General features: G+C 32.3%; 5 protein-coding genes across 14 annotated transcripts; 3 read left to right on the forward strand and 2 right to left on the reverse strand.

Moving 5' to 3' along the window:
• The first annotated feature begins 20 nt into the window (after positions 1–20).
• On the forward strand, positions 21–9,425 carry LOC139994186 (uncharacterized). 10 transcript variants are annotated; one of them, XM_072016591.1, is made up of 8 exons: positions 21–140; positions 218–373; positions 479–1,600; positions 3,676–3,897; positions 4,819–4,994; positions 5,796–5,954; positions 6,424–6,772; positions 7,385–8,161. In XM_072016591.1, exons 4-8 carry the CDS (start codon positions 3,708–3,710, stop codon positions 7,543–7,545), a joined length of 1,035 nt encoding a protein of 344 aa, XP_071872692.1. In that variant the 5' UTR covers positions 21–140; positions 218–373; positions 479–1,600; positions 3,676–3,707; the 3' UTR covers positions 7,546–8,161. The 10 variants fall into 10 exon arrangements, with proteins under 10 accessions (XP_071872692.1, XP_071872695.1, XP_071872700.1 ...); XM_072016599.1 differs by lacking the exons at positions 21–140; positions 7,385–8,161 and adding an exon at positions 9,285–9,425 and having other exon boundaries at positions 147–373; XM_072016593.1 differs by lacking the exon at positions 21–140 and having other exon boundaries at positions 147–373; positions 479–1,652.
• LOC139994189 (uncharacterized) lies at positions 8,519–11,150 on the forward strand. Its single transcript, XM_072016602.1, has 6 exons — positions 8,519–8,765; positions 9,571–9,824; positions 9,893–10,107; positions 10,198–10,270; positions 10,360–10,446; positions 10,586–11,150. The coding sequence occupies exons 2-6, from the start codon at positions 9,595–9,597 to the stop codon at positions 10,779–10,781; spliced, it is 801 nt and encodes a 266-aa protein (XP_071872703.1). The 5' UTR covers positions 8,519–8,765; positions 9,571–9,594; the 3' UTR covers positions 10,782–11,150.
• On the reverse strand, positions 10,738–12,582 carry LOC139994185 (uncharacterized). The gene is made up of 6 exons (XM_072016588.1): positions 12,187–12,582; positions 11,897–12,109; positions 11,647–11,828; positions 11,388–11,571; positions 11,144–11,315; positions 10,738–11,065 (listed from the first exon to the last, which is right to left on the reverse strand). The coding sequence occupies exons 1-6, from the start codon at positions 12,430–12,432 to the stop codon at positions 10,953–10,955; spliced, it is 1,110 nt and encodes a 369-aa protein (XP_071872689.1). The 5' UTR covers positions 12,433–12,582; the 3' UTR covers positions 10,738–10,952.
• Positions 12,583–12,628: 46 nt separating this feature from the next.
• Positions 12,629–15,409, reverse strand: Hdm (meiosis specific with OB domains hold'em). The gene is made up of 8 exons (XM_072016585.1): positions 15,220–15,409; positions 14,974–15,105; positions 14,284–14,552; positions 13,850–14,072; positions 13,663–13,776; positions 13,389–13,548; positions 13,106–13,313; positions 12,629–13,016 (listed from the first exon to the last, which is right to left on the reverse strand). The coding sequence occupies exons 1-8, from the start codon at positions 15,338–15,340 to the stop codon at positions 12,816–12,818; spliced, it is 1,428 nt and encodes a 475-aa protein (XP_071872686.1). The 5' UTR covers positions 15,341–15,409; the 3' UTR covers positions 12,629–12,815.
• On the forward strand, positions 14,413–19,425 carry Alphasnap (Alpha-soluble NSF attachment protein). Its single transcript, XM_072016601.1, has 6 exons — positions 14,413–14,554; positions 15,762–15,950; positions 16,467–16,663; positions 16,748–17,013; positions 17,103–17,276; positions 17,394–19,425. The coding sequence occupies exons 2-6, from the start codon at positions 15,859–15,861 to the stop codon at positions 17,541–17,543; spliced, it is 879 nt and encodes a 292-aa protein (XP_071872702.1). The 5' UTR covers positions 14,413–14,554; positions 15,762–15,858; the 3' UTR covers positions 17,544–19,425.
• The last annotated feature ends 1,453 nt before the right edge of the window (positions 19,426–20,878 follow it).

A 20,878-nucleotide genomic window follows, 5' to 3' on the forward strand; every position in this document is an offset into this window, starting at 1 on the left:
TTTCCTAGAGGCCTTCGGTAATCACGAACGCGCACACAGCCGTAATAATTGCTGTCACGTCGTCTTCGTGCGCATATGCTGCTGCGATGCTCCGCCATCCAACCATCAACGACAACCACCACTTAGAAACGATGGTAAAAGTAAGTGTCTAGCGCGCACCAGATAGCGAGACCGCGCTAATTCCTTTTTTTTTCCTTTTTATACTTGTTGCTTACAGTGATTTCGCGATATTCTCCACGGATCAACTCCTAAACCGTTACACAGCAAGCGAGCTTATTTTTTGTGCCAGGCGCGTTATCAGTTAAGATGCTCGACTCAAGAATTGCAAAGATTTTCTGAGCCAATTCGCTCATACTAAGATCGTATGTATAGGGTAAGGTTTGGGTTATTTGATTCGGTTTGGGTTATTTGAATTTCAGTATTTTAAAATTCGACACTGTATCTTGTATAGAATAATTAAACTTATTGTATATTATAGGTAGATTGCGGATATTTATGCATCTTATTTGAAAGAACAAGAAGACTCGCGAAAGTATTCGAACACTTGTCATGGAATTTTTTTTATGAATATATTATTTAGATTATACGGAATTTTTTGAAATTTCATTAGTATTGCGATGAGATACGATTATCGTGATTATAATAGTATAATTTGAAACCAATCTGTAAATTTATATGAAAGTCTTTGTAAGACACTTATTCCAAATATAAACTTAGTGAAAAATTAGTATATATTATGAATAGTAGTCTTAAATATGCAATTAGTTCTAAAGTGATAGTTCTACTATATATAGCAGGTAATTAACATAGTGAATAATTGTCTGTTTAAATTTGGTGATTTTTGCGACGAAATTTTGCCAATATAATCACTAATGAGATATGCTAATGTGATTTCAAAATATTTTGTATAATATATACATACATAAAAAGGATTCTAGTATTGTTGGAATATGACAACGAAATAATTAAAATAACAGAAATTAAGTATACACATTCTATTGAATTATAAGAATTATAATTGAGATACCAATATTAACTGTACGAACTTGTTGCCTTTTAATGTGTAATGGAAATATCCTCGTGGAAAGTTATGCCTATCAAGCTGTCAATTTGTACAATATATTTCACCGTTTATCACGCCATTTATAACAAATTAAGTAGTCTGTTCTCAAACGTAAGTCGCTTAAAAATTTGTTCGCAACGGAATTTTGCAAATTAAAAGGCAAATTGCTTAACTTAACCCAAATATTCTAGCATTCAAATAATCCTACCTTACGCTATATTCGCATTAGAATTGAATCAATGTTACAAATCGATATTTCTTTTTTATAAGGATGTATATGCAATACATGATAGTATACATTAATAGAGAAGGAAACACGATGAATTTTGGAGGATTAACTTTTTGAAGAAGAATGATCGAAAAGATTAAACGTCGATGAAAAAGCGGTAGTAAACATACATATATAGTTCAGAAAAAAGAGAGTCGATATTGTTGTGATCGTGAAAGAGGCTAATTAATGGCGCCAGCATTGGGCCATGTCTTCTTTCGCCCGGACTTCCTTTTCCAAAAATACCAGCTGCAGGATAAACGTCTAAGGTGATTCAACGTCGTCGTAATCTTTGGCACGGTGCAAAGTGGCTAAAAAACGGTAATCGGTTAAACGAGCAAGTGAAAGGAAATTGGCACGCGTACTGCCACCGATTGTGAAAGCTTCAATGTCAAATCGTATGCTTTTAATTGCATAAAAAATCGGATATCTCGCATTCGACGAATATGTCGAGTCATAGCGAATAAACAAACAAATCGGAACCTTTACTCAACATTTAATCGTTTTCTACAATTTTGTGCATTCGTATATTTAGACGCGCGCGCGCATATTGCGAAATATGTAATTATAACCTTGCATTCCATCGAATGCTTGTACGAGTGATTTCATTACCAACAATTAACGTGTTGCTCCTATTAGTTGGCAATCGCGCGCAAATCTGCCGGTAAAGTCGTTTCTATACACGTGGCTATCGTGCACGCGTTTCCGTACTAATTCTATGCGTGTGCATTTATACACATATGTATATGCACGTGTATTCGTTTATTGTACCATGTATGTACATATGTATCTCGAAAAGTTCGTATACCTTGAAAAGAAATTTATATTCGTCAAAACACTGTGATATACGGTTCACGAAAACATTCGAACACTTGCAGAAATATTTCGTGAATATATCATTCGTGTTGTACGAAACATTTTGAAATTTCATTGGCATTGTATATAATGAGATATCAAATTTGATCGGTACAATTAGCATATATAATCAGTAGACTCCTAATTTTTATGCAATTTTATATTTCAACATAACTAAAGAAGTGGAACCTATATGAGAATTTGTTTGTCCCATTAAATGTTATAATGCCTCGCTTTGAATATTTTTTACATTTCACTTCTCACATTTTGTACATTTATGTACCTTCAAATTGCCCATAAAAATCAGCAGTCTAATGATTAGTATGAGCTACCATTTTTTCAAGACACGCGTTTCAAATCACGTTTTTAAAAAGCAAACTTTTATAGAAGAGAACATTTTTAATAACGGATGCGATACAAATTTTAAAACGTTCTATTCTATTCTATAATCTAAAGAAAAATACAGTCCGGTGACTCTACGTAAACCAGAGTCCATCCCTCGGTCGAGGCGGCTACTAGCTGTGCAAATAGAATTAGTCGCACCGCAGTAATTCTAAGGAACCGTCATAAAACTGACCATTTCTATCTTTTTGTTAGGGCCTTCCATTGTTATAAAATATATTCAGGTTGAGATATTCCTTATGGTTATTGTTCTATCAGGTGGAAAAGGGGATGGTCAGCTCTTTCCATGTTCAACGGTCATTTTCATCCTTGGCAACCGGTGTTAGGGCGACCAATACTCAGCAATAATTTTCCTCTGCGACAGCATTATCACCGAACTTCACTTTCCATCTTTAGATCAGTCAGCATCTCTTGACGTTTTTCATGCCTTGACCAGTCAATGTCTTGACTGATTTATCAACCTTAGATCATTTGTCATTTGTTTAACTTATTGTTATTTTGTTGTCTTAGTTATTTGTTTAGCTTATTGCTAACTTGTTGCCTTAGTCACTTGTTTAACTTATATCTGCGTAACTGTCTATGTCTACAAAATTGTTGGAATAAAGTATATATTGTAATCTGTTACTTCAGTGTCATAATCAGTTCAACCACCTCTATTATCCTAAATAAAATAAGGGATCGATCATTTCGTGGTGTCGATTATGTAATTGTAACGGAAATTTACGACTCCCGTTGGCGCGCTTCCTCGCGATCGCATCTCTCCGCGAATGGTCGAACACTATTTATTATTAGTAGACCGCAGATGTTTATGCATTTATGTAAAATTTAGAAGTATAAAAATGTATATAACATGTAAAAATATATAAAATATCCAAAATATAATTAACTTAAAATATAATTGAAAATATAATTTCTCATTATAATATTTAATGACTGGAACAAATCTTTGTATAGGTTCTATTCCTTTAGTCCTATTCCTATTCCACTATTCCTTTATTCCACAACAATATAAAATTGCATAAACAATTGCAGACCAATTATGTATTAACTATTGAGAGACAGAGACCTATATTGATTTTATTTTTAGGAGTATTTTTAATAGTGCACAAGGTGCACAGAATGGAAGAGGAATGCCCCCAGGAGAATAGAAGAGACGAGACAATGATGCAGACTACGGTCACGGGACCGAATACCTCATCGAATAACGTTTGCGACAATCGAGCACGTGTTTCCTGTCAAGAAGAGTTCACGTGTTCTCTGTATATCTCGCGTGCCGTCGGACCGCAAGGTCAAGTGCAAGGAATACCAGGTGGCAAATTGCCTACTTCTTTATTTAGCATATGTTTCACTTGTATAAGTGGCCACACGTACATTTATAATATACAATGTGCCTAAAATTTGTACAGTAGTTGCAAGAAGTATTTACACATCATTATATTTACTAGAGAATTTACTTTGGCTTACCAAAGTGTTTAAGCATTGTATGTCCATATTGTATGAGTTATACATTTTGACATTTTATTAGTACTGTAACAAGACTATCATGATTATATTGGTCAAATTTCAGACCAATCTGAAAATGTACCTAAAAGTTACAAGATATTTGCAATAAATATCTTTAAAAAATTGACACACAGCACAAATAACTACCTTAAGTATATACTTATTTATTGTATGATAAATGTTAAAAATGGTCCTGTTGAACATTGAGATTTATTAATATAACGGATCGTTTAAATACTTTTGTGGTACTGTAAAATAAATGCTTAGACTAAATATCTTGCAATTTTTGCATACATTTTCAGATTTATTTCAAACTTGACCAATACAACGAATTTTCAAAATGTTTCACATAACACGCATTATATATTTATGAAAGTGTCTACAACTTTGCCTGCGCATATACTAAGTAATTATATTTAAATAATTAAATTTCATATCATTTGATTGTACTGTCATATGACTGCAAAAATTTAATACTGTAAAAATGATATTTATGGGGAAATAAGAATACGTGCAAATACTTTTTGCAGGTATTGTATGTTTCTTTCCTTCGATACGATAACTGAAATTATGCAATCGATATACTGTTACGTCAGAGTGTGTAAGTTCTACCTCGTGTTTGAGAAATGCTTCTCAAAGCATGCTGCAATAAATAGTTTTACGATATTAGTCCCCCTTGACGGTAGATGTTTAGATGTTGTTAGAGTTGACGAATAAGTTATGCCAGGTGGCGAGCTGCTACGTTCCAATCTAGAAGATGTGATCCGTGCGTCCGATCCATTGGCAGCCTGGCACGTGTCCGAAACACCGTGTGGCCTGATTGCTGCGTTCACACGCGAAGCTGACGCAGAGAAACTGTTGCAGCGTGGCGATTTGGCGCGTATTTTCGAAGGACCCGTACAAGTAGATACAATAGATGTAGTAGATGTAAATATGTTCCTAGTTAGCGATACTTTACTCTATGTTAACAACCTTGTATTGCAGTTACATTTAAATGGTGAAAATCGATGGGTAATGTAAAACTATAGTTAACACGTTTATTACTGCTCGAATATATAGAAAATTTAAAGATACAAAAATGTACAGAATACAGATAGTATACAAAAATATAAAGAAATGTCTAGGTTATAGCGTTCTTTTTTACAAATTTGCATAAATATACGTAATGTATTAATAATTGCTATACATTGTGCATCGTCATATTTTATTTCTATATTGCTTACATAATTGATGAAAATTTAATAAAATATTCGACGTCGTGTATATATCGTGAAACTATGTGCTCTTTTAGATCCAAAACGAATTGAACGTGGAGTGAACAAAAATATAAAGAAATATGTATATATACAATACTTGTAATTCTTTCAATTTCCTTAATAATTATCCAGGTATAAAATTTTGATATCACACTTTTCTCTCCGTACTGAAGAGTAACTATGCAAATGTACAAATTTAACAGTAAATCGCGTATAACATTACCATATAAATGTTACTTCACGTTGTAATCGGCCGTTTTCCTCTACACTTTCTCTTATGCAAGAAAGTGAGATAACCGAGCTTGCACAACGTAAGCTTGTCTCACCAAATCTCTGATCGCTTAGACGACGTCATGAATATTTTATTTGCCTATTTATTCCTTTTTCCTCATTCATTCCTGTCTATTGTATTCTTTTCAATTAATTACATTGTATTTTTTCCAATCAGGTGGCTCGATTCTCAGCTAAGGACTCTCGTTATAGACAGGCGGTTCTTCTTCGTGATGTACCCTGGGCCATTCCACTGCAAGATATTAACTCCGCGTTGACGAAACAGGGAATCACGACAGGAAGTGTTGAACGTTGGCGACAATATATACGCGTCGAGGTAATTACCGCTGGCGAAATGGTGATACGAAAAAGGAAGGGAAAATACATACATTTTCGTTAAAAGCCTCGTAATGTTAATCAGCCACGTCGTACGATAATTCGGTTAATTTAAACATTAAACGTCAGTTCGATACCACGATGATCTGTGAAATGATCATTAAATAACTTTCAGTATAACATTTTAAAGCAATTTTGATTACATTTTAAAGCTATTTTGTTGCAATAATTGAAATGATCATCGAATAGATATTTAATGAGAAAATATAGATTTTTATAGACAATATTATATAACTTCACATATAAAGTATATATACATATATATAATTTTGTTTATTGCAATAAATAAATCACACAGAAGTAATGGCTCAACAAGTTCTTTCATAAATATCTAAGAGAGACAGCCAGGAAGTTGTATCACCTAGTCATTAGCAAGATAAAATCGGAACTGGTTAAAATATTCTTCTCAGGTGCTGGACGCCGGGCATTACGAGCTATTGTTGCGTCAAGGACTGGACTTCTTCGGTGCGGCTCGATTCAGTGCCATCCCAGAACGTTGGTGGCGCGGAGGAACCGGAAATGCCGGTGGACCGCTGCAGGCAGGACCGGGAATAGTCAGCAACTTTCTTGAGACATCCAACTTCCAAACGGGAGATGGTGTGCTTCAGTGTTATCGGTGCCAGGGTTTCTGGCACATGGCTGCCAACTGTAGACATCTGCCACGTTGCGTTCGATGCGGGGAGCCTCACAGCGTTGAGTTTTGTCCCAGGCCCCGAAACAATCCTATTTGCTGTCATTGTTCCGGCCCTCATCATGCCGGTAGACATATTTCCTTGTGTGTTAAACCAGGCTACTCGATGATTACTTTATCCAACAAATATTTGGAACTGATATATGAAGGCTACAGATGAAAAACACATTTCCTGCCTTTCAAAAAATAATTTTTGAGAGACATAAATGGACTGTGGATGTTTATACAATTTAATATTTTTATGAATATAATTGGATAAAATGGAGAATTCTAAATAGAATTTAGAGAAAAGAAATTTAAGATGCTAAACATTATAACGAGTACATTGAATATTTTGTATATTTTTACATATTGCATAAATTTGGACACTTTTGAACTTTTCATAAATGCATAAACATCCTTATTGTAAACATTAGACGGGAAAATTACGTCTGGTCGAAGTCTAAGATCTGCATATATGCATACATTTCCTTCTTCTTTCGTCTTTCTCGCAACGTTTTTTAATTTACTGTTCAATACTCTGCTATATAGATTCGCGCTATTCGTTATTGACTTTGACAATAGATATAAAATATGCAATCTATGCAAGTCAGTCAGATCGTCGAGGGGTTAATGACTTCATTAACATTACACTGCTGATCGTATATCTGTTCAATGTATTCATACATTCCCAATTCCAGGCTACCGACAATGTCCGGTTCGACAGCAACTTTCGAACGCTACGCCTATTAGTATCACGCTGAGCACTACCCGGATTGGAAACCAGTACCCGGTGAACGCGGCTTCCAAGACGAACGCGTCCGCTCACGAGCAGCAGCCCTTGAAATCGAGTCAATCTTAACGAGAAATTACCGCATATCAATGTATCAATTCTGTCCATACATTGACCTTAGGCTCTCGTAAATTGCACGTTTATCGATATTTATAGGTGTGCTACGGTCAGCTACAGAGTTTCTAAGCTCGCGTTTAATTCTTAAATGAAACAAAGAAACTAACGTACCAATGAACATTCTTTTCTATCTTTTTTACATGTATTTTTAACAATTTTTTAATCACTTTTAATCGTCGTATAATTACTCTCGTGGAATCATTTAAATTGAAGATAATAAATCCATTAGAAAAATAGAAACTTTCTAATTGAAGATCACACGGGAAAAATATGATAAGTCCATTTTTGTTTATCTTACAATTAAATTCGATGACATAAACATTTTGAAAATACGCGATAAGTCTACAATATTTTATAAAGAATAATATTAATTTAGTTGTTATGTTAGTTTAACTTAATTAATATTAATCTATATATGATTAATGTTATTACATTACATTTTAAATGTCCGGGAGGATAATAAAACCACATTTTTAATCCGAAAATCAAATGTAAAGATAGTTTTGATGTTTGACAACATATACGATAAACGTGACTTATCATGTGTTTTACATGTGGCCTTCAATTTGTTTCAATGTTCGAATGAAATTACATAGAGATTTTCGAGATCCACGGAGACACTCCGTTGAAATTAGCCATGTTTAGTAGTCAGACAATTCTCTACTCTTTGTCCCACTTTCTTCGTCCTAGTCTTTTCGAATCTGGGTCCCCCCCTATGTGGGATTCAGATATATCTTTGTTCATCGGTCAGTTAGTGAGTACTTTATACAGCTCGTGTTGATAAAAGAACGAGAATGGAGGGGCCTCAGCAGGTATGTACCTGCAAATTCTCTAGATCGATAAGTCGAGGTGGGGAGGGCGCGATTCTCACCACACGCCGTCCCACCAGCTCAGCTTGGGGCCGTTCAGATTTTCAGAAATCGAGTTCTACACGAATCCTGATTCTACCGACAACAACGCTCAACTTCCAGATTCTACCTGCGTGCATTATTGATATGTCAAACGCATAGTTCAGAGCGACGGTACATTGAATCTTTATATATCTGGATCTTATGTCTTCATAATTGTGTGTGGAAAATTCAAACTTATAGTGTGCTTCTCGTTTTCCTCAAGAGTGTAACCACCATGCAACTGAAACCTCAAGAATGAAAAGGATGAAAAAGACCGGTCAGGTATAGTCACTTTAAGGTTGACAACTTTTAGATTTTAGAAAGCAGGTAAAATACGTATTGTAACATTGCAATGGAAAGTATATAATCAAAGGAATATATAATATGTTACCGTAATAGATAAGAAAATGTGTGTACGAAAAATCTTGCTGAATTTTAAGTTATGTTAATTAGTTGGTATATATGCTTTGAAACAAGTTCAATATTTCTATTCTTCTATTCTTTACCACGCTAAACTTTATGTAGAAGTTATGTAATTCTTGGTATTGAGTTTTCATTGTATATCGCCACGTAATATCTGATAGGTTTGTCCCCTTTCTTTGATGAGTTCAGTGTCTTTAATTAGTTTATTTGAATGTTTCTTTTCCCTATACTTTTTCCTTTTAAATACCACGCTTTGACATTGAAATATTTCCGTGAAACGATAAAGCAAATAATCATAGGTATTCCCATATCTGTTTCTTGGAGTGAAGAAACTTTAATACTAATCCTCTAATAATAATTGGTACCATTTTGCAGCAGCCGTGATTAGAAAGGGAAATCCTCGAAGGTGACCGCGATTGAAATAATCGTTTGAATAAATTAAAACCACAGAAACATTTCTTATTCAGAATTCAAGGCGATGAGGATCGATTCCATTTATAAGTAAGATACACTTTGATCGAATTGACGATGCAATGCGTATTTCCCCTGCACCGATTTTGCAATTTTTCTTTCCTCCGTTTGTCACACGGATAATAACAATTTCCGGCATGAAAATCCTGAGGATGTGATTAAAAAGAACATGCTGAAAGATTAATATTTTTAGTGCAGCACGGATTAAAGGATAGACATGATCTCCACGAGTTGGATATTCTTCTTGGTTGTGACCATCAGCTCTAATAGTGTTCAGCAGCCGATATTCTTCAAAAATCCTTTCAAAGGACTGAATGGTATTGTTCCGAGGATTAACGCGTACAATAGAAACGAGATTAGAGCCGTTTATTACTATGACCAGACTGTGGCGGTGGTCGATCTCGGAACAAACAACGAACTACATAATTGCAACCTGATCGAAGTATAGTAAGCGTCTTTGATTAGTTTTAGAGCAATGTTTATGCATGAATAAGAAATTAGATTGGTATCTTTAGTGAGCAAGAAGAGGCTAATGAAGTTTTAAGAAATCTGACGTCAACTGCAGTTCCGCAGCTGGTATCCTTCGAGCAAATGACGAAGCTCATGCAACAGTGCGAGTTATTGGACAAAATCCAGCACGATAAGTTATCCACTGGAATGTCCAGCACTGAGAACAAAAGTAGTCATAGTGTGGGTAGCGTGTTGTCTCTTCTCTCAGGCATCTTGCCAGGTAAATTTTTATAATTACTAGTTATTTTGTATGGTATTTATAATTCACATCTGCTGAGGTAAACTTTAATAACGGTGTCGCCGTTGGTAGGTACAAAATGGTGCGGCACCGGAGACATCGCTGAGAACTACCACGATTTAGGTCATGAAGTTCAAATTGATAGGTCAGTGCGAATATATTATAGTTATCAGAGCTATGAAAAGATTATGGTTGATTAAACGACAAAGATTTTGACATATTTTATTCTTCTAGATGTTGTCGCAGTCATGATCTTTGTCCTGTAAAAATCCGAGCTCAACAAACGCGATACAATCTCACCAATTATTCTATATATACCAAGTAAGAAAATATTATAAGTTTTCATGTATGTATTCGTATAATTGTTTTGTATAATAATAATCGTATAATAATCGTTATAATTCGTAGAACTGTTTATGATTTTTGGTGCTTGACATGAATTTTGTTCTTACCTTTGTAGATCGCACTGTGTGTGTGACGAGGCGCTGTACCATTGTTTAAAAGCTACGACGAATCCGACGGCGCAAGTAATGGGTCGTATATACTTCAATGTAATAAAAGTACCTTGCATTGAGGATGTATCAGAGGATACTCTGGACAAACATACTTCCATAAGAATAGGACGACGATTTATTCCTGTTCAAATGAATTATTAAAACGAATGCAACATTGCAAAGTGTTACCAACAATTTTCATATTTTTATACCATCACTAACATAAAGTGTGAAATTGGGAAGGGAGATTTACTGTTGTATAAATATTATACATATGTAAATATAATAATTATAAAGCTTACACGATTCCTGCTCGATTAGTTGAATCAGTACCTATTGATACTGCTGAGTTGTAGATAAAATTGCTTGTTTCAAGAATGACAATCGAGGAATGATGTTTTCTATCATTTTCTTAATGTCAAAAGAATTGTGATTATAAAGATTACCTGTAAAAGGTATTTATTTTTGTCTGTATTTACAAAATTATTATCTTTATAATGTAACAATAAAGTATTTTTCATTACCTATTAACCATAATGTTTCTTTTCTGATATGTATATATTGGCATGAAAGCAATTTATTGATCAATATCTCTAAATCCGATTGAGAATATTTTGGATTTTCTAATAGAAATTTTGCCAATTGTCCGGATGTCTCTTGTACAGTATTAGCCAATATTCTTATACATGCTGTAATCTAAAATAAAGAACTTTAATATCATAAGTCAAGTATAAATATATGTTAATATTAATGGAATCCTGTGCTCACAAATGTGAAGTTGTTTGTATTATTTTGATACAAATAATCCACTATCAAAGGTACTACATTATATACAGAGGAGTTACAAGATTGTTGTGAAGATAATAATGCTAGCAACCAAATAAGGTATGGATCTTCGAATGAAAGAGTTCTTCTTATGGTAGCATTAGCAAGTTCAATCATCTCATTATCTCTAAAAGCATTTGTACAATTAGTGAAATATTTTTAAATAGTTTTAAAGTAATTAAGTAAAAAGAATAGTTATTACTGGATGTATTTAAAACCAATATGCACATAATGCATGGCTGTATAGGCTACTGAAGGCACGATTATATTATCACAGTTATGCATCAGGGATATAATATATTTTAAGCAATCTTGGGCATGGAAAATTTCAAATGCTTTATTGCTTCCTGAAATCAGATTTCCCATCGTCCATATACAAACTTCCTAATGAGAAAACACATTATTAACTTCGTCATTATATGTGATAGCATTATGATTATTTTATAACTTACCAATAAAGGATAGTTTAAAGTATCTAATTCTGTAACAAGATATGGTCCAATGCTTTTGGTTAATGCAGTACATGCCTTAGTATTTCCAAGTGCTATATTACAGGAACAGCTAGCAGCACATAACTTCAATGCATTATTATTATTAGATAAATCACGTACCAAAGCAAATAAGATATTGTTCACTTTTAAAAAAGAATTAACATTGTCCTCGCTCTAATAAAGAATGAAAAGTCATGTTAATATACTTATTAACTACAATGCATTTGATATATATATCTTTAAATTATAACCTGAAGGAGAGCGTTTTGGAGTTGACCATACTCTTCAATAGATAATGTTCTCTTTTTAAGAGCTTTTGCTTTTTCAACAACGAATTCTGTTGTAAATGACGAATTCGTCATAATGTTTCCTAAAGCCACACGATTTTTGTTCCATGTTTCCGTACGATTTTTCCCTCTTTCCGTGTGAACCAATTCTCTCACATTTTCCCTAATAACCTCGACAGTATCTTCTTTAGTTGATTCTTCTATCTCCATCTTCTTTATAATTATTCGAATAACTATAAAAAATTATGCAAACAATAATTATAAAAATTAATTTACAGAGAACCGGTTTTAACAGTGATGCCTCATTGTACGGTGTTTATAAAGCGCTGATATTTAAACGTAACCAATCAGAAGATTGCAATCAGCTGATCAAAGTCATATACGTGTATATAACAAAATGTGTAGTTTCATTTATTATTCCTTTTAAAAATCCTCCAATTGTTTCACAATGCGACTCGAAAACATAAAGTTATGTTTGGAATGTCTATAGATAATTCAATTATTAAAAAAATTATAAATGGCCAATTTCAATATATTTCATAATATTTAAGAATGATGATTTATTGATATTTAAGAATGTTAAAGAATGAAGTTTAAAAGTCGTTCGAGACAAGGTCGTTAACCAGTCCAGTATCTTCATCCTCATCTTCGTCTTCTTGAATTCGATAAATCGATAGAATATTATATATAGCATTCGGAAACGTGGCTGTAGGACCAAGTACGTGCAAACGTACGTCACACTTTTCCAGTGCATATTTCCACTTTAATTCGGTGCGTTGAGGAAGTATCATTCCCTAAAGAGATTTACAAAAGGATAGTTATACTGAAATCCAATTATCCTATAATAATATAATTTTATAATTTTAAATACAATTTTAAAAACCTGAAACTCATTAGCTGTGCAACCAAGAACACGTTCAGCCGCATCTCCGGACAATCGACAGCCAATAAGATAACCTGTGTTGTCTTTTAAATTGACTTTTAAATTGAGGCTTATCGTGTTTAGAGGAACGCGAGTTCCATTGCCTGATGGACATTCGAGATTCATACACGAATCTCGATTATCATCAATGACTTTTTTACATAAAGCGCTAAGAGAGACGAGAAATTATAAAGCTACTATGTTAAAAAATATTGATTATTGAGAAAAAAGAAAATAAATTAACCATCTAATCGATAGTATTCCAGGGCTTAAGGTCTCCACATTTATATCCATTACGTATGCCTTTAAAATCGTAGCGAATTGAATCCTTTCTCCTTGTTTCGGTTTTTTATTCAGTTTTTCAGAAATTTCTCTTATGGTCATTACATTTGTAATTGTATCAGCTGTGGAAATGGACTTTGGGTAATATTAATTCACGCTTTGTATACGATTATAAGTACATGAAACGATACAAATCACATGTAAATGAACAAATTTATAAGATTAACTGTTCTTACGATTTGGTGTCGCGAAATTTCCAGACATAATATCATTATCATAACACTGCACCGTGTTTCTTATGGCTGTGCATTGCGGTATATCAGGATTCTCGGTGATCATTGTTTTTCTAGCTGTGAATATACATACATATAGATGATATCATATGGAAACTTTTGCTGCTACTTTGACTTTTTGAATTACAACCTATAGATAAAAGAGTTTTTTTCTTGAAATTATCGTACGCGATACGAGCATCCACGAGGAGAAGCACAATACGTTTTGGTTCCCATAACGCAGCTCTTTCGATCCATTCATTTTCCCAAAGTACTAAGGACGCTACTTTGTCCGTTGATCCGTCCACTGCCTCAAAGTTACGAAACTTTATACTCTTTCCGTCGCGTGTTATTGCGTTTCGAATATCACTGACCTATCAAACATAAAATTTGCATTATCTTTCAATTAAGAAAATAATATAGAAATTTAAATCTCAAAATATATTTTCTATCTCGAATATTAGAATTAAATATATTTGTGTTGCAAAAATTATGCAAAGGAAAGGAAATTTCTTTGTAGCAGATATAAATATAAAATGAGAATTTCATCGATATCCTCCGATGATTTCTAAATTTAAAGCATACAAAAGTAACAGCTACTAAGGTGTCGACATATTGATCGCGTAGCGCTTCCAAGTTTTCAAAAATGCTTTTCAGAGTTCGCAGGCCAGTCAGCTTCTTAATCGGGAGCATCAGCAAAGGTTCATATTCTGCGCGTGTTGGTGCGTCATGAATTTGCACTAGCGAGTTGCCCTCGTTCACCGTTAGACTGCACGAGCTGGACACCCACGGTACAAACGCCTCGTTCCTGTCCTCTAAACGTCGCTCCAACACTTTTGGATTTATAACTTCCACTGTAAGTTAAATTTAAATATGTATAACTTAATTGAATAGACATAAATTGACTAACTAAAAAAAAGAGAGTGGTCGAAAATTATAAAAATAGAAATAGATAGGGGAGAAAATAGTTATTTTGTGGCATAAGGATTTATTTAGCTCAATTTTGAATTCAAACTAAAATATTCGAAATTAGATTCAAATTCGAATATTTAAACTTAAAAAACTCAAATATTCTTTATATTTAAATTCAAATATTCAAATTCAAGTTCAAGTACAAATACAAGATAAGTGCAAATTCAAGTACAAGTAGAAGCTCAAGCTCAAGCTCAAGCTCAAGCTCAAGCTCAAGCTCAAGCTCAAGCTCAGGCTCAAGTAAAATTTCAAATACAAATGTTGTGTAAATAATGTATCATTAATCATTAATTTTTTACGAACCTACGCTCCCAATATGAAAAGTGGAAGTTAATCTTCTAACAAATAGAGTACTGCCCCATACAGTTACATTTATAGAATCTTCTTTTGAATCGCGTAACGTAAACGTCCATACGCCTCGATCACCATTGTTAACTAAAATTAAAATTTTATTAATCTATCCATACATAAATCGCAAAAGTATTCTCCACGCAAATTTGTTGAGTTTGTTTTTCTAAATTCAATTTAAATAAAAAATAAAATTCATACATCTCGTACGTGTAGCATCGATCGTTTTCATGTTGAAACTGTTTACAATTATGCCGATTACAAACGCATTTTGCATTCCAGGACGCAAAGATTTTAATGCATGTTTACACACGCCCGACATTATTGATGTTTTTAATTGTGATAATAATTTTTAACTTTATTAAATTGAAATCTTTCTCTGTCCTTAACACTTTGCTTCTGAAACAAACATAAAATAATTTTTGGCGCTGTTGTTACCAACTATATTTAAATTCAAAATATCAATTAATTGAAAATCGAATCTAACCTAATTATTATCTACTTAATCTAGTTATTTATCTCTCTAGTGTATAATTATCTATTTTAAAAGACAGAATATTTTTTATTAGAATTATTAATATAAATTAAAATATTTAAATATTACTTATTAGAAGAAAAATTATTAGCCAATTACAACAAGGCAGATATCGAAACATCATTATGAACTAGGCTAGGAATAGATTATGTTCGAACGTTGGCAATCCTGTTGGCGATGATACATGATTCACTTTCATTGACTTTAGTGACGTCGAATCGGCAGAGTGGGAGGTGATTTTTCCTGCGAAGTTCATGATTTAAGACATTTTCGAAACTGTTACGTGTAAGGATTGAACGAAAACCATGGCTGACAACGAACAGAAAGCGTTACAATTAATAGCCGAGGCCGAGAAGAAGCTAGCATCTTCCAAGAGCTTCCTGGGTTCTCTATTTGGGTACGTTTACTACATCGATTTACTTGAACTCGTCCGCCACTAAATATCCAATCTTGATTCGCATTATTTATTTACTTCGATTTACAATAAAAATGAACATTATGCCTTTCTTCTTTGCAAAAACATTGTTCTTTTATAGTACATTTCTTTCGATCGTTCAATAAATCATTCATTTCTATGCATTTGCATGTGTATATCTCTATGCGTAGCAATTTCATTACCGATATAGTATGTCAAAACTAAATTAAGGTGCAGCATAACAAGTATCAAAATCACGAAAGCATGTAATTTTTGCACTCTGTTTTTCTCTGATGTGTCTATTTTCTTTATTTTTATCTTTTATTTTATTTTTTATTATCTTTGTACTTTTAATATGTAACAATATTTGTTACTAGATGCCTCATAGTGCAATAATTATGTATTATATACGAGCTGAAATCGAGTAATTTTGAGATACAAATAAATTTCGTTGATATTACATTTTAATTGTTGAGACGTTTAATATTCTCATTATAGTGGGTCATCGAAGGTTGAAGAAGCTGTAGAATGTTACCAACGTGCTGCAAACTTGTTCAAGATGGCAAAGAATTGGAGTTCAGCAGGGAGTACATTCTATGAAGCAGCAGAATTGCATGCCAAGGCGGGTAGTCGTCACGATGCAGCTACCAATTATGTAGATGCTGCTAATTCTTTCAAAAAATCTGATATAAATGGTACAGTGATAATAACTTTCAATGCTTGCATCTGTAGCCAAGGAGTATGAAATCCAATAATAAATTGATTGCATATATTTTTAGAGGCAATTAGTTGCCTGTTAAAGGCTATTGAAATTTACACCGACATGGGTCGGTTCACAATGGCAGCCAAGCATCATCAAAGTATAGCTGAGATGTATGAAAGCGAAGCCATGGATCTTGAGAGAGCAGTTCATCATTATGAACAAGCTGCTGACTACTTTCGTGGAGAGGAGAGCAATTCCTCTGCCAATAAATGTCTTTTGAAAGTTGCACAGTATGCTGCTCAGCTTGAAAATTATGATAAGGCTATACAAATTTATGAACAGGTAAGCTATGTTCCTTTAATAATAATAATCGGAATTGTGATAAAAAAAAAAGAATAGATTATAAAGCTTTGTTTTATTTTATTCTACAGGTTGCATCTGCATCTTTAGAAAGTTCTCTGTTAAAATACAGCGCGAAGGAATACTTTTTCCGGGCAGCACTGTGTCACTTGTGTGTTGATACATTGAACGCGCAACACGCGATTGAACGTTATCAGGAACAATATCCTGCATTCCAGGATTCTAGAGAATACAAATTGATAAAGGTACGAAATATATTCTGTTATTTATATTCTGTTAAGTAGATATCATGAAATCTTCCTTGTTTAAAAGAAACTCGATATTATACTCTGATATGGTAGATGTTTTAATCTTTATTTCAGACACTAATAGAACACATTGAGGACGAAAACCTCGAAGGTTTTACAGAAGCGGTAAAGGAATACGATTCGATTTCGCGATTGGATCAATGGTACACGACAGTATTATTACGTATTAAAAAGCAAGTTGACGTTAATCCAAATCTACGCTGATCGGTTGTTCCTAATTTGCGCTATTTCCTGTCGATGATATTATTAATCTAACTCTATATGTATTCTTTTTTAAATCATATCCTGCTTTCAGTGGAACTTGTAAAGTAGTTTCGTTTTTATATCCAAATATATTTTTCATAACATCTCCTTGCTCTCTTGGCAACTGTTACATGTTTCATCACTTAAGTTATCACGTTACTAATAGAATATTGTCATGAAAAGAGTATAAACGAAAAAGAGAAAGTGAACTTCAAATATTCTATGGACATTAATAGTTCATTTACGATGCCGATATACAAGGCATACAATTAAATATATAAATACATAGTATCGGAACTTTGTTGGCATTATCATATCTATAAATACATAAATAGCTTGCCAAAAAGCCACAGCTTGTACAACTTCATTTTACCGCCTGCGATTGCGATGAACTATTGGGATGAAAACAATTGTTTTCCATGAGTTTAGTCGTTTTAGTAGAATAATGTGGTGCAGTTTTATATATATATATATAATATTTTTGAGCGGTTATTGATATTTATTATTAGTAATTTGGAATAATTATTAACAATAACAAGATTTTGTAGTTACAAAAAAAAGTTATAGCTTATGTTTCACCTGGAATTGTTAAAACAAAATGATAGATTGTCAGTTGTTATCTTTACACTGCCAGAGTGTCAGAATAATGAATATGGTATGCATATTATCTTCTTATGGATTTAATGTATTTTACGTTAATATCAAATTTTCTTTCTTTTCTTAAACTTTGAGTTTCACAGAATTTTATTTAATTTGAAACTTTAAGTGTATGTATATAGTATGGTTATGGTATTTTAATAATTTATAAAATGGATGGAACATATAATTCATAATGTTAGAAAATGATCATGACATGCATTTAAGTGTAAATATAGTTTCTTCTCTTTCTCTTCTTTTCTTCCTTTTTGGTTAAAATCGATATTTGTTGGTACTTTCTTATCATTGAAAAATGATTTTGTCAATGTATATTTGTACTTAGAGATATGTAGATTCGAAATAGCTGGTACTAGTGATTAAAAAAAGCGATTATCATTGTATAAATTTTTAATTTATTTCACCGTTAATTTATTGTTATTTAATCAATTGTACGTCGGGAATTTACTGCAGCATTTCATATTTAAAACAAGTTACATTGTTTGAATACATTTATCAGATACATATATATATATATATATATATATATATATAAATATTCTATTGTTAAGTAGGAATAGAAAATAAATATTTCTGCATGCACAAAAAGTATCGAAGCGTGCACTTCATAAGCATTACGAAAAAAAGAAATGTAACTTTCGATGGACGTAATTAATGCTATATTATTTTTTTCGAATTGTATAAGAAAATTCGTTGAATAAAAAAAAATTTATTTATTCTTCGTACACATTTATCTATATATACATATATATATATTAGTTTAGCAGTTGTAATTATTAATCGATAGGTAATGAATAACTTATTCATATGATTAGTGCTTGTTTCTCTAAAATCTGAGAGTTAATTAATGGCGCTCAGATTCTCTAATATATTCTACGTATTGTAATATTAAACTGCGTATATCAGATGCATTTTTTTGAAAATTCTAAAAGTAAATATAACTAAACTTAAGCAAGACATTTCATCCAATGTGTTCGTAAAAAATTTATAAAATTTAATTACAACTATGCGTGATTGACACGGTGATGAGAAAAAGTGTGTTTATGCGTTCTTTATCTTTCTGTTCGTGAAATATTATTAAAAATTTACTTCGTTACTTTAGTTAATTTACTTACGTTGTATAGTTGGAAGAATTAGCATGTACGTATGTATGGTGTGAGTACTCTGGATACGTATACCTCTTATGAAAGAGACTTGAAAGAAACAAATTAAGTTTCTATCGTGCATGTAGAAATTTATTTATATATACATATACGTACGTCCGTTATTGCATATTTAGTTTATGTATTGATGATTAAAATGGAATTATGTTACGATAATCGAAGCTCTTCTCGTAATTTGATTTACATTATTGCGTTTGTAAACTGATGACCGCATTGTTAAAGACCTAATAACAATTATATTAACAGCACCACATGATAGAATATTTTAGTGGCAATATTAACATGCTTGAGAAGTTATAACCCCGTAACAAATAATAAAAAAAACGATATCATACCCTACAAAAACAGTATTTAGTAATCAAATACCATTTTATAAAGTGTCTTAAACAATATTCCATAAAATGATCGAGCATTATATGCAACTTTAATGGCAGGCGGAATGTTAGTAAAATAGGCAATATAATAGCGTTCTATATGTCATTCAGAATATTCCACGAAATTAATTGTTCGAAGCATGTGTAGATTTCTTTTTATATAAAAATTTGAAGGTGCGTAGCGAATATCAGTGAGCAAATAAAGTTGTAGTTTGTCTTCATATTGTATTACATATAGTTGGTCGCATACTACGATAGATTTACTTTGTAAATAAAAATAATTGAATACAAATTTGTAGTTGCTGTCTGTATCATCAATCGTTGTATCTTCACTTTATAAGTTACAATAAAACAAATTAAAAGTGCCAAAGCTCCTTTTAAAAGCGAAATTTAATAATTAAAGTCGGATATTAAATAGAACATATAGTGACTCGTGAAAGTACATATTTGAATATTTATTATAAAAGACTTTGATGTATATATATTGTATATGTTATGTAAAACATTTCGAAATTAACATTTAACATAAAACATTTTAAATATGTATATATATTCTATATGTTATATAAAACAGTTTGAAATTTCATTACTACGATAAGATATGACTGTTATAATTATACATATTAGTCAAATTTCAAAACAATCTGAAATTATAGTTTTTATGTATGTTTTCAAATTAATTTCAAATTTGACCAATATGATGATGATAGCGTAGTCACTATTACTAATATATATTCAGAATATTTCATATAGGACACTTGATATATTCATAAAATATTAATACAAGTATTCAAATATTTTCGAGAACAAATGTAGTAGCCCTTAAAATGTTTAGCACGTAATACGATTGATTCTTATGAAAATTGATATTCTAAACAGATATTTTCAAAATATTTCAAACCTTAATAATAACTACTAAAAATTAATTAGAAAATAGGTTTTAAGATCAGAAGAACATAGCAATCTACTATGATTCAAAAATTATAATAACCTTCAAAAAATGTGACAAAAATTTTGACCAATAGGAAGCAAGTATCATAGGAAGCTAGCATTCTCATTGGAAGAAAGTATTTCGACATAATACGCACACATATATCTCGCGTGT

This window comes from Bombus fervidus, chromosome 14, assembly GCF_041682495.2.
Source record: "Bombus fervidus isolate BK054 chromosome 14, iyBomFerv1, whole genome shotgun sequence".
Classification (NCBI taxonomy): Eukaryota; Metazoa; Arthropoda; class Insecta; order Hymenoptera; family Apidae; genus Bombus; species Bombus fervidus.